This window comes from Protopterus annectens, chromosome 6.part0 (genome assembly GCF_019279795.1).
Source record: "Protopterus annectens isolate FY-2018-M chromosome 6.part0, PAN1.0, whole genome shotgun sequence".
Taxonomy (NCBI): Eukaryota; Metazoa; Chordata; order Ceratodontiformes; family Protopteridae; genus Protopterus; species Protopterus annectens.
The window spans coordinates 30,707,362-30,720,280 of NC_056737.1; the positions used below are offsets into that span (position 1 = coordinate 30,707,362).

The 12,919-nt window shown below is 44.1% G+C and overlaps 1 protein-coding gene across 2 annotated transcripts in view; it reads right to left on the reverse strand.

Moving 5' to 3' along the window:
* Positions 1 to 12,919, reverse strand: part of HEATR5A (HEAT repeat containing 5A) — a 2,570,019-nt gene that overhangs the window by 2,273,553 nt on the left and 283,547 nt on the right. For both annotated transcript variants that reach the window (XM_044073826.1, XM_044073825.1), the window contains exon 4: positions 7,751 to 7,900. In XM_044073826.1, the coding sequence (XP_043929761.1) occupies positions 7,751 to 7,900 (150 nt within the window). The remainder of the gene's footprint in view (positions 1 to 7,750; positions 7,901 to 12,919) is intronic.

Sequence of the window (12,919 nt, forward strand, 5' to 3'; positions counted from 1 at the left end):
GCTTGCAGGTGAACTTGATAAGTCAATGCTGTGTCCCACAAAGTCATTGCTTGTCTGCAGATGGGGCAGGAATGTGTGCCTCCCTGCTTGTTTATGTACCACATGACCGTAGTATTGTCCGTCTTTATCAGTAGCTGTCCTGGATGAAGTAGATCCTTGAAAGTTGTCAGGGTATTCTGAACAGCTAGCATCTCTTTTTGATTGATATGAAGATACATCTGGCTTGCAGGCCATGTGCCCTGAATACATTTTCCTGCCATATGGGCTCCCCAGGCATAATCTGTTGCATCCATTGTCAGTGTCTGTCTGGCTGTGGGTAAACTGAATGGCAGACCGTTGTTGTGGTGACAGGCATGTACCCACCATCGAAACTCCTGTTGCAGGCAGGGAATGAGGGTAATTACTGTTTCCAGGCTGGGCAATGCTGAGTCCAAACACTTTTTAGATACCACTGTAGTTTCCTCATATGCAGTCTGGCATATAGAATTAGTAGAATGTAGGATGCCATGAAGCCCAAGGCCTGTAGGATTTTCCTTGCAGATAAGTGGGTCTTTGTTGCCAACTTTTTGAAGTAAGAAGTCAGTTGCCTTTGTTTGTCTGCCATGAGATAAGCCATCTGGGCAGTTGTGTTTAAGCTTGCACCCAGGAATATTATCTCTTGAGAGGGTACTAGTTTTGATTTCTTTTTGTTTACTGTGTACCCTAGGCAAATTAGTAATCTTTTTACAAATGCCAGATGTTTTAGAAGAATGTCTTTGTTCTCTGCTTGAATAAGGCAGTTGTCCAAGTAGGGATATATTTGAATTCATCTTTGTCTGCAAAATGCAATTACTGGTGCCAGGCATTTTGTGAAGACCCTTGGCGCAGTAGATAAGCCAAAGGGCAGTGCAGAGAATTGGTAGTGCATTGAGCCAGCTATGAATCTGAGGTATCTTCTGCAAGATTGTCTGATTGGGACATGCAGGTATGCCTCTTTTAGGACCAAAGTTACGAGCCAAGCCTTCTTGCCCAGCATGTGCAGTAGCTGCTGTAGAGTCAACATCTTGAATTTTGGAACCTCCAGAGATGTGTTTAGTATAGACAGGTCCAGTATTGGTCTCCAGGTTTTGTCCTTTCTGGGCACCAAGAAAAGTCTCGAGTAAAATCCTTGTCCCTGCTCTTGTTGTGGTACTTGTTGAATGGTCCTCATGTCCATGAGGGCTGTAATTCGCTTTTGTGCCTCTGCCCATTGATTGTGTGGCAAGTCTGGCATACCTTTTGCCCTTGGTAGGGTGTGAAAATGGAACCTGTAGCCCTGAGACACTATGTTTAAGACCCATTTGTCTTGGGTAATCATTTGCCAATTTGATGAAAAAAGTGCTAGTTTTCCCCTTAAGGGGGCTGCCAAAAGAAAAGTGCTTGGATCTGGCAGAGGAAAGTCATTGGGACTGTTACCTGTAAGGTTGTGATTTGTCTTCTCCGCTTTTGGAGGTAGGAGCACCCCACTGTTTAGGCCTGTATGAGCCTTGGGGCTGAGATCTGCCTCTGGGACGTCTGTATCTGCCTCTTTGTGGCCTGTCTGACACTGGAAAGGACCAGTTTTTGGAAGGCCAGTTCCTGCTAAATCTGGGTGGCTGTACCTGTAAAAAAATCCTTAACTGTCTGCATGGATTTCGCTTTATCCTCCATTTTCTTCAACACCTCTTCTGCTTTAGCACCAAACAAAGTATCATGCTGTAATGGAGCATCTAATAATTTTGTTTTAACATGATCAGGTAGATTCTGTTCCTTTAACCAAGCATGCCTTCTAATAACAGAACCTGTAACAGCGGTGCTGCAAGAGGCCTCCAGAGAATCATAACCACATTGCAAAGTATGCTTTCCCACTTGTTCAGCTGCATGCAATAAATCCTGCATTTCCTTGTTCTCTGAACATTCAGAATTTGTCAACATTTTCTGTTTAAGCAGTGACATTAAGTATTGCTGATATTTAAGCATATGAAACTGACAATTTAAAGACCTTACAGCCAAGGTAGCAGAAGTGTAAACTCCCCCCCCCCCAATCTGTCCAGTGCCCTAGAATCCCTATCTGAGGGGACAGAGTTTTTTGCAGGGGTAGCTTTGACACCTTTGGGACCCTGAGATATAGTTTCTGGGTCAGCAGTGGGGTTTTTATATAGGAATTTATGAGAATCTGGGGCTCTGTAGTATCTGTCAGGCTTAGCAGGTGCAAGGGGGTAAAGAGTCAGGGGACAGGCCGGACTCTGAAAATACATCTACAATGTCTAGAACAGGTGGAAAAGCAAGGGGTCTTTGCTGACGTAGTAGCAGAAAGTCTCTGAGCCTTTTCTTAGATTCTGAGTAATCTTGACTCTCCCTGTGGAAATGCTCCCTCATGGTATGCAGGGTTTCCCCAAAAGAATAATCCTCAGGAGGAGAGGCTGAAGGAATGGATTCTTCAGCATCAGAATCCTCATAGGGAGGAATAGAATAACCCTGTTCAGAAGAGGAATCAGAGGAAATAGAAACCTGATCAGAAGAATCATATTCTGTCTCTTGCCTAGGCCTCTTATCAGGAGGGGGATGGGAACCCCTGATCAAAGTAATTAGGTCTTCGGCTATTTTAAGCATCTGTTTTTTAGGCATGGAAGTCTGAGTAGGAGAATGCTGTACTTCTTTCTTTGTCTTTAGAGATGCTTTTGTCTTTGAAGCTGAAGATGGTTTAACATATAACTGTCTAGGTCTGAAGACACCCTCAGAAGCCGATGCCTGCTCAGCGGCTCCGGACCCATCTGAGGGAATGATTTCTGAGTGTCCAATACCTTGAGTATCCAAAGGCCCAGTCGGCTCCACGTGGGAGTCGGAAGCAGCCTGTGGCTCTGACGTAGCGGGCGCCAGGGGCTGCGAAAGCGCCTCACTGAGAACCGGCAACTGGCCTAACGGAGGCCTCGTCGTCGGTTTTGGACCTCGGATGCTTATCCTTTTCCTGGTCCTTGCGGTTTTTGTAAACTCCGGTCGTCGGTTATTCCGACGGCATTATATAATTAAACCTTCGGCCAAAGTAATGAAATGCGAAATCGAACCGATGCTTAATAGTGCATTGGTTAAATCTAACACAAAGCCGACAGCTAGCAACGTTGTGGTCAGGGCCTAGGCAAGGAATACAGTAAGAGTGAAAATCCTTATGAGGTATTTGCTTCCCACAAGAAATACGATTGTTAACTTTTTCGGTCTGGAGCAAGAAAAAAGTTTCCCCAACAGGGTACTTAGCATTAATGAAGACTTCGGTTCTGAAATTCAGATTTGAAAATCTCAGGAGTCGGCTGACCAGCACTTGTGAACTGCTTTTGCTTGGGGCACCGCGCGGCAAGAAAGACTGAAGAAAATGGCGTTGGCTGCTTCTTTTATACCCCTGGCGCACTGACGTCAGGGAAGAGACGACAGCAACCGACGCCAGACCAGGACTTTGGAATTCAGGCCGACTGCGGGTAGCCTGCCAGCAGGATAACCCAAGAGTAATGACTGCAACAGTGAAACACGGTGAAAGTACAGTTGTGTACACCTACCATAAATGTAGATGTTCGAGTGTCTTCACTGTTGCAGTCATAACTGTAGGGTGTTCCTGCCGGCAGGCAGCCCGAGTTCGGCCAGAATTCCAAAGTCTGGTCGGCGGCTGTACCAGCAAGTACCCTGACGTCAGAACGCAGAGGTATAAAGCTGACAGCCAACGCCATCTTCTCCAGCCTTTCTTGCCCCAGATGTCAGAAGTCCCCCAAAGTAACCAAAAGGTGTCCAAAAAGGAAACACAAATACACCACAAAAGAAGAGGAAGATAGAACACGCAAAAAATAAGAGGGAATTGGTGAGATGGAAACACCGACTGCAACAGTGAAGACACTCGAACATCTACATTTATGGTAGGTGTACACAACTGTACTATGTTCTTCGTGTTTCACTGTTGCAGTCATAACTGTAGGGTGGAATCCCAAAGCTGTGATGAGGGAGGAGGTTATGCAGAAGAAGGGGCAGCCAGAAGACCCTGCAAGACAGCAGAGGCAAAACCTGCCCTAGACTTAGAATACAAAGGGAGATTATAGTGCTTAGAAAAAGTATGCACTGAACTCCAAGTGGCAGCTTCCAAAATGTCCTTGGTAGGGACTCCTCTGAAAAAAGCTGCTGAAGTGGCAGCTGCTCTAGTAGAATGACTTCTAACAGTACCTGGAATCTGCTTCCCAAAGTGAGAGTAACAAAACCTTATCCCATGAGCAATCCATTTGGAAATAGTTTGTTTAGAAATAGCCTTGCCTAGAGAACTGGAGGCATAAGAGATAAGCAACTGATCAGATTTTCTGAAATCTTTAGTTCTGTCCAGGTAAAACCGTAGTTGTCTGTGTACGTCCAATGAATGTAAAATCCTTTCCCCTTTGTTTTGAGGATTTGGAAAGAAAGTAGGAAGGTGAATAGTCTGATTTAAAGCCACTTTAGAAATCACCTTAGGCATAAATGTAGGATTGGTCCTCAAGGCAACTCTGTCTTGGTGGAAAATAAGGTATAGTTCCACAGCCATGAGAGCTTGCAACTCTGACACCCTTCTGGCAGAAGTCAAAGCTAATAAAATAGCTGTCTTCCAGGATAAGAACTTGATATCCGAAGCAGCAGCAGGCTCAAAGGGAGGTAAAGTTAGTTCTGGGAGGTCTTAAATTCTTAGCCCCTCTCAAGAATTGTCTCACCAGCTGGTGAGAGAAGATGGGGGGATCAGTGTTGTAATGAGCCGAGATAGCAGAAGCATGGATTTTAATGGAAGAAAAGGAGAGGCCTTTAAGCAAAAGGTCTGAGAGGTAAAGTAAAATGGAAGAAATGTCAGGCAAAAGAGGATCAGAACCTCGATCCCGCATCCAAATACAAAATCTTTTCCATTTAGAAGCATAAGATTTTCTAGTGGTAGGGCGCCTAGCTTCTAAGAGAACATCCAAAACTTGTTTGGGAAAAGCAGAAGGAATCAAAGGCCCTTGTAGAGCCAAGCTGCCAGGCAAAGAGTCTTGATTTGAGAGTGTAGCATCTGACCCTGATGCTGGGACAGAAGAGAAGGAAACAGAGGCAGAATCCATGGAGGTTCCAAGAACAGGTGTCTTAAAGTTGGATACCAAAACTGCCGAGGCCAATTTGGAGCTATCAAAATGATAACCTTGGGTCTGTCCTGTTTTATTTTCAGTAACACCCGAAGCAGAAGAGGAAGAGGAGGGAAGGCATAACCCGAAAGATTCCTCCAGCTGAAAGACATAAGGTCATTGCTTGTCTGCAGAGAGGGTCGAAATGTGTACCTCCCTGTTTGTTTATGTTAAACAATTTCTGTTTAAGAAGTGTCATTAAATATTGCTGATATTTAAGTATTATGAAACTGACAATTTAAAGCCCTTACAGCCAAGGTAGCAGAAGTGTATACTTTCTTCCCCCATCTGTCTAGAGCCCTGGAATCCCTATCAGAGGGGACAGGGTTTTTTGCAGTGGAGGCTTTAACCCCTTTGGGGCCCTGAGATATAGTTTCTGGATCAGCAGCAGGGTTTTTATAAAGGAATTTATGAGAATCCGGAACCCTGTAGTATCTGTCTGGCTTAGCAGGTGCAGGGGGTAAAGAGTCAGGGGACAGGCTGGACTCTGAAAATACATCATCTACAATGTCTAAAACAGGTGGAATAGCAAGGGGTCTGTGCTGAGGAAGTAGCAAAAAGTCGCTGAGCCTTTCCTTAGATTCAGAATAATCTTGGCTCTCCCAGTGGAAATGCTCCCTCATGGTATGCAGGGTTTCCCCAAAAGAATAATCCTCAGGAGGAGAGGCTGAAGGAATGGATTCTTCAGCATCAGAATCCTCATAGGGAAGCATGGAATAATCCTGTTCAGAAGAGGAATCAGAGGAAATAGAAACCTGATCAGAAGAATAATACTCTGTCTCTTGCCTAGGTCTCTTATCAGGTGGGGGATGGGAGCCCCTGATCAAAGAAATTAGGTCTTCGGCCATTTTGAGCATCTGTTTTTTAGGCATGGTAGACTGAGTAGGAGAATGCTGTACTTGCTTCTTTGTCTTTAGAGCTGCTTTAGTCTTTGTCTTTGAAGCTGAAGATGGCTTAATATATAGTTGTGTAGGTCTGAAGACACCCTCAAAAGCAGATGCCTGCTCAGCGGCTCCAGACCCATTTGAGGGAATGATTTCCGAGTGTCCAATACCTTGAGTATCCAGAGGCCCAATCGGCTCCACGTGGGAGTCGGAATCGGCCTGTGGCTCTGAGGTAGCGGGCGCCAGGGGCTGTGAAAGCACCTCACTGAGAACCGGCGACTGGCCTAGCAGAGGCCTCGTCGTCGGTTTTGGACCTCGGCTGCCTACCCTTTTCCTTGTCCTTGCATTTTTTGTAAACTTCGGTCGTTGGCTGTTCTGACGGCATTATATAACCTAATCTTCGGCCAAAGTAATGAAATGCAAAATCGAACCAACGCTTAATAGTGCATTGGTTAAATCTAGCACAAAACCAACAGCTAGCAATGTTGTGGTCAGGACCTAGGCAAGGAATACAGTAAGAGTGAAAATCCTTATGAGGTATTTGCTTCCCGCAAGAAATACAATTGTTAACTTTTTCTGACATCGGTCTGGAGCAAGAAAAAAGTTTCCCCAACGAGGTACTTAGCTTTAATGAAGACTTCGGTTCTGAAATTCGGATTTGAAAATCTCAGGAGTCGGCCGACCGGCACTTGAGAACTGCTTTTGCTTCGGGCACCGTGCGGCAAGAAAGACTGAAGAAAATGGCGTCGGCTGCATCTTTTATATCCCTGGCGCACTGACTTTGGAATTCTGACCGACCGAGGGTAGCCTGCCAGCAGGATAACCCAAGAGTAATGACTGCAACAGTGAAACACGATGAACATCTACAATAGCTCTGGACAGACACTGAAGCCTTAAAGGGGCAATGATGCATATGAGGGGCACTTTTGAAGCTAACAGCAGAAATGACAAGGCTGACAAAACAATACAAAAGTTTAGAAAAGGATGATTATTGATTTAGTAAGAAGAAAGAATCGCAGGTAAATACAAATCAAAAAATCCACCAAGAAAAAAAAATACTCTGCACTGTACAGGGACAACTGTCAAGCAATGCAAACAGTTAAATGAGTCTGCTCCCAAACTGTACATTCAACAATAAAGAAAAGCAGCAGTAAGGGTAGGCTAAGATCTGTATTACTAAACATTCAATGTCCTCATTGTGAGAACTATTAGCATCATCACCAATTTAAATCAAGAACACCGGGCTTATTATAAATTAATTAATTAAAAAAAGAAAACTTGGCTTTTGTGAAGTGGTTTTTCAAAACTCAAACATTTCAAATCAATAACTGATGATAATTTACACCTGAAAATTAGATAAATGGAAACCATGCAAATAGAATATGCAGTCAACGAAATTATAAAACACAAATGATCATATCTATGTCAGATCAGAAAATGCAAATTATCAAATTTATGTTCTATCTTTTCAAAAGAAATAACTGCATGCCAATATGACATTATGACATACTGCATTTTCAAAAGATCCTACTATGACTACAGTGCCTTTAAATTATTTTATTATTATTATTATTATAGACATACAGCAAATAATCATAATAATAACAAAACCAAATAATTAACAGGCAACTTATCTATGTGATATCAATTCCGGAATCCAGGTGAGAAATTAATGAATAATGTCAATGCTGGGACAAGTAATATTGCAAGATAGAATACCTTTGCTGCAGCACAACGGACTGACATTGAGCGATCTGTCAGGCATGAACGGGCAGCTTTGTAGATGTCTCTGTGACATGGAGCAGCAGAAGCACCTTGACCTCTGAGAATCTTCTGTAAAGTTAGCATAACCTCAGAACGTCCCTGAGACTGGAAAACAAAGCAAACAAGGTTGACGTCTGACGGAGTTAGGCAATGTTCTAAACTTCAACATTATGTATTTTAGTACACTGTATAATCAACATGTGAATGATGAAACATGATCATTCTAAAATTTCAGAATGTCTGAAGTGCACTGGTTCTAGACAATGCAAAATCACCCCCTTTCCTCTAAAATGTTATGCTCCTGATGTCCCATCTGATTAGCTCTATTGTGCATCATCTAGGGTGACCGACCCTGGTAGATACAGAGAGTTTCTTTTTAAATCAATTAAGAACAGGCTTTTCACAGATTTATTATAATTACTGCTGAACTCTGACAATATATGGTGGTAGATGTGATATAAAAAGCTGAAAGGGTGCACAGAAATGACAAGTTACAAACAAAAGATGGGTAGTGGGATCATTCATATTCCAAAGTGGTGAAAATGAAAAACAAAAACCATGGAATTACCCATAACATTCCATCTGTGTTGTCTATTTTCATTCTTCAACTATTGGGTCCAGCTACAATCCTCGGATCCAATTCGCCCGATACTACAGCTCATGGCCACCTAAAAGCTCTCGAGCTGCTCCCTACCCATAATGCACCAACCCTTAACATACCCCAGATCTTGTTTGCTAGATGACAAAGTAAGAAATATGACAAAGGCTGAGGCTGGTGGGTGGGGAGTTGAGGAACAATGAAAATGGACAATACAGATGGAACGTTATGGTAGGTACATAACCTTTTTATCTGATGTCAATTTTCATTCATCTTTCATCTATTAGGTCACATTCCTTAGCTACATGAAATCCTTGGGTGGACTCTAAGGAAGAATATACCTGAGCATGGATGAATGAAAGGCTGCTCTTCCCCTTGAGACCAGATCTAGTTTGTAATGAATAATAAAGGTATGAGGATTGGCCCAAGTTGCAGCTGCACATTTATCATCCATGGAATAACTAGATAAAAACAATGACGTTGTTGTCATGGATCTAGTGCGTGGGCCCTAAAAGTTTTGGTTATGCGATATGATGCGCCCAAAAAACAAACCTCTTCCATTTATTTCTGTAAAGTTTCCTCACAGAAGCTTTATGGGAAGATAAAAGTATACGACAGACAATGGAAGAGAGCATAGGTTGTCTGGCTATTAACTGAAGTGGAGAAACCATGCTGTCAAGTGTTAGGTTGGATATATCCAGATAAATCATGCCTGCTGGGTGAGACAGGAAGTCTTGAATCAGTTCCATAATCCAAGGTGGGTAGAGAAGATGAGACCAAAGAAAGGGGAACCAAATCTGTCAAGGTCAGTAAGGTACACCGAGGATAACTCTGCTCTTCAACCTGGCAACTTTCTGCAGAAATCTGGGAATCAAGGGAGTCGGGGGATAAGCATACAGAAGACTGGGGGGGGGGGGCAATCGTGGAGGACAGCTTTCTTCATTGGATTCCCCCAGTGGGGGGGATCAGGGCAAAGAAGCTGCTGCACTTGTTGATCAAGGGAGAACCAAAAAGATTGCAGAAAGGCTGGTTCCATTGATGGAAAATCATTTCTGCCACTTTCTTGCCAAGGGACCACTCATGAGGAAGTAGAATGGACCTGCTAAGCTTGTCTGCTATCACACTGGACTTCCCTAGGATGTACACTGCTATCAGAAAGTGTTTGGAAGAGATCATCCATTGCCACACTTTGAGGGCTTCTTGGCACAAGGGGTAAGACCTGGTTCCTCCTTGTATGTTTATGTACCAGAACTACAACTGTCCCTGAAGAGAGACTTGGAATGCTTGCAACACTAGCAGCACTGCTCTCATTTCTAGCAAGTTGATATGCATGTTGACCTCTTCGGGAGAGCAAGTGCCTTGGACCGTTTTCCCCAGGTAGTGCCCCTCCATCCAGTCTAGGATGTGTCCTTGGTCAACATGGCCTTGGGTTCAGAGAGAAGGAAAAGGACGGCCTTGTAAAACCCGATCTGATCAAATCCATTAGCAAAGGTATTTCTTGTATGCCTGAGTGATTCTTATTTGGACTGACATTCGCTAATGAAAAATTGACCACTGTGTTGCTAGCATTCACTGAAGAATTCTCATATGAAATCTTGCTAGGGAAACTAAAATTATGGCCGCTGACACTGACCCCAAGTCTTGAAGAATCAACCGGGATGAAATTTGGTACTGTGAACAGTTTTCCTGACCTGGAATCTTACAGTTTGAACTTTCGCTAGAGGAAGAGAAGCTGTTAATGATATTGTACTGAAAACGGTTTCTATGAACTCCAGTATTTGAGAAACTTCTAAATGAGATTTGTAGCAATTTACTGTAACCCCTAGAAGGAAGCATGTTTGGAGTACCTGATCTCTCGCTCTTATGAGTATATGCCTGGTTGGGTTGGTGATGAGTTAGTTATCTAGATACGGAAACACCCAGAATCCCTGCAGTCTCAAGTGAGCTGCTACCACTGCCATGCATTTAGTGAACATCCTGGAGGCTGTGATGAGACTGAAGGGCAGGGCTCGGAATTGGTAATGACTGGCTCTCAGCTGGAAGATTAAGTACCTTCTGGGCTGTCTGTTCATTTTTATATAGTACATGTCTTGAAGGTCTATCAAGCACATCCAGCCATCTTTGCCTAAAAAGGGGAAAATAGACTGAACCATGACCATCCAAAACTTTGTGTGTTGAACTGATTTGTTCAAGTTGCTGAGATCCAATGCTGCTGTCTTCCTCTGATTGGGAAGAACATCATGAAAATTGTATGAGGATGCAAGTGGAAGGGAATTGTATAACTTCTGGAAATGATCCTCTGCACCCACCTATCTTTTGTGATATCTAGCCAGGCTCTCTGATGCAGGGATAAACAATCCCTGATTGCCTCCAGAGGGGGACAATTGGGCCTCCTTTCAGGAGCACTGATAGCGTCTGTCAGAGAAAGAATCTCTAGACCCTTGGTTTTGCAGGCCACCTCTGCCACGTGGGTGGCATCTACCATTTGAATTCCCCCCTCTGTGCCTGGGGGAACTGTCTCCATGTGGATCTTGGAAAGGAGCCCAAGATTTTTGGAACCACATTTTTCATCTTCCTCATTGGTACCTACAGAACGTCCTTTGAGGGGTCAAAAAACATACTCCCCCAGTAGGGAGAGTCTTTCCATCTTTTTCACACCTGGAGAGTGTGTCCTTCACTTTGGGGCTGAAAAAAGAGGTTCCATCAAAGGGTGCATTGATGAAAGAGGATAGGAAGGGCTCTGCAAAGTCACACAAAATGCATCCCGGCATGCCTCCTAATGGAAATGGCTGAACTAACTGCCACTGAGGTACCCTCAGCTGCATGAGAGATAAGCCACATGGAGGACTTTTAAATGGACTGTAGGGTCACCAACTGTGAGGCCAGTGAAGCCTGAATTCTCAGCAGTAGTAGTCCCCGAAAGAGAATTTGACAGTTCTTTTATCAAATCTTTTTGCAACCTAGTGAAATGTGCCAAGTAGTTCAGTGACCTAAAAGTGAAGGTGTCTGATGTGTAGACATGCTTCCCAAATCTGTCCAAAGCCCTACACTTCCTGTTAGGGGGATGGACAGTAGAACTTTGCTCTACAAGTTCCTTCTTAGTGGCCACCGCCACAACCATAGCATTGACAGGTACTCCCTTACTCCAAAACTCCCCTACTGCTGGTGGTGTCAGAATCATATCTGGCCTCTTGGGGGGATAGGTTCAATCAAGTCAGGTTCCTTCCACACCTGCTTAGAGATCAAAGCAATGATGTCATCATGGGGTGGAAGAATGCAACAGGTAGACGGGCCAGATCCAAATCCCTCCAGGAATACCAATTCCTCCAGAGAAGGACTGGGGGAGGACCACCCATTCCCATTATTTAATAATTTCTCAAATGTCTCCAATGAGACATTTTTGGTTGGTGAATTTGGGGATCCTTCCCCTTTGTTGAAATCAATATTCTCAGTAATGGATTCCTATGGGTAATCTAAGTGCCCCCCTTTTGCACTTTCTCTCCCCAGGTACTTTCTCCGTGGAATGTTCCGGAGATGTAACAGAAGAAATGGTGATAACCTGCTGGGTAGCCTGGAGAGGGTGGGCTGGCTGTCTTCTGTAGAGTCAAACGTTAAGGCTCAAGGCTCCCAAACACATGAGATCCTAAAGGGAGACCAACCATCCAGCCAAAGAAGAGAAAAGTCTCTCCACTACCTCACAGACAGTGTCCGAGGGAGAAGGAAGCCGACAGAACCCAGAAGCCATGCTTCTGCCTCATTGGCCCAATCTGCCCAAAAGCCATCCCACCCAAGGCAGAGGAAAAAGCACAGCTGTCCTAAGCCAAGGCTCCAAGGGGCTGAGACTGGTCCGAAAACTTCAGAGTTGACTCCAACTCCTTGGATCTGGCAGGAACACTATGGTTCCGAGAGTCATTCAGCTCGAAACTTATCAGAGTAAGAGGGCTCAGAGAAATCCTTGGAATCAAGGATACAATTATTCTCAGATCCGAGGCAGATGGTCTGTTAAACATGGATCTAAGGACTCCAAAACTGGCTGTCGGATTGGAAAAGGAGCTGATAGTGGAGGGATAGAATACAGCAAGGCTACCAGAGCCGAAGGGGTACAAGCCAGGAGAACCCCCATCTGTATCTGCACCTAGAGAATCTCTTCATCCTATCCACATCGGCTTCAGTGATACTCTTGGAGGAATGAGAGGAGGCTACAGAAGGAGATTTTGAATGCTGTCTCTCCAAAAACTGAAAGGGACCCTAGATGTCATCGGATCAATGGATGGTGGATCATTACAAGATCAACTTACTCTTATGATCAGCGATAGCTCGCAGGTTGAGCTCCTGCAGCATAGGACACAAAGAGTTGCTCTGATTTTCTGAAAGGCTTTGTTCTGTCCAAATAATAACGCAGCTGTCTGTGAATGTCCAAGGAATGTAGTAGTCTTTCCCCTTTGTTTTGAGGATTAGGGTAGAAGGTAGGTAAGTGGATAGCCTGATTCAAAGCTATCCTGGATACTACCTTTGGCATAAAGGAC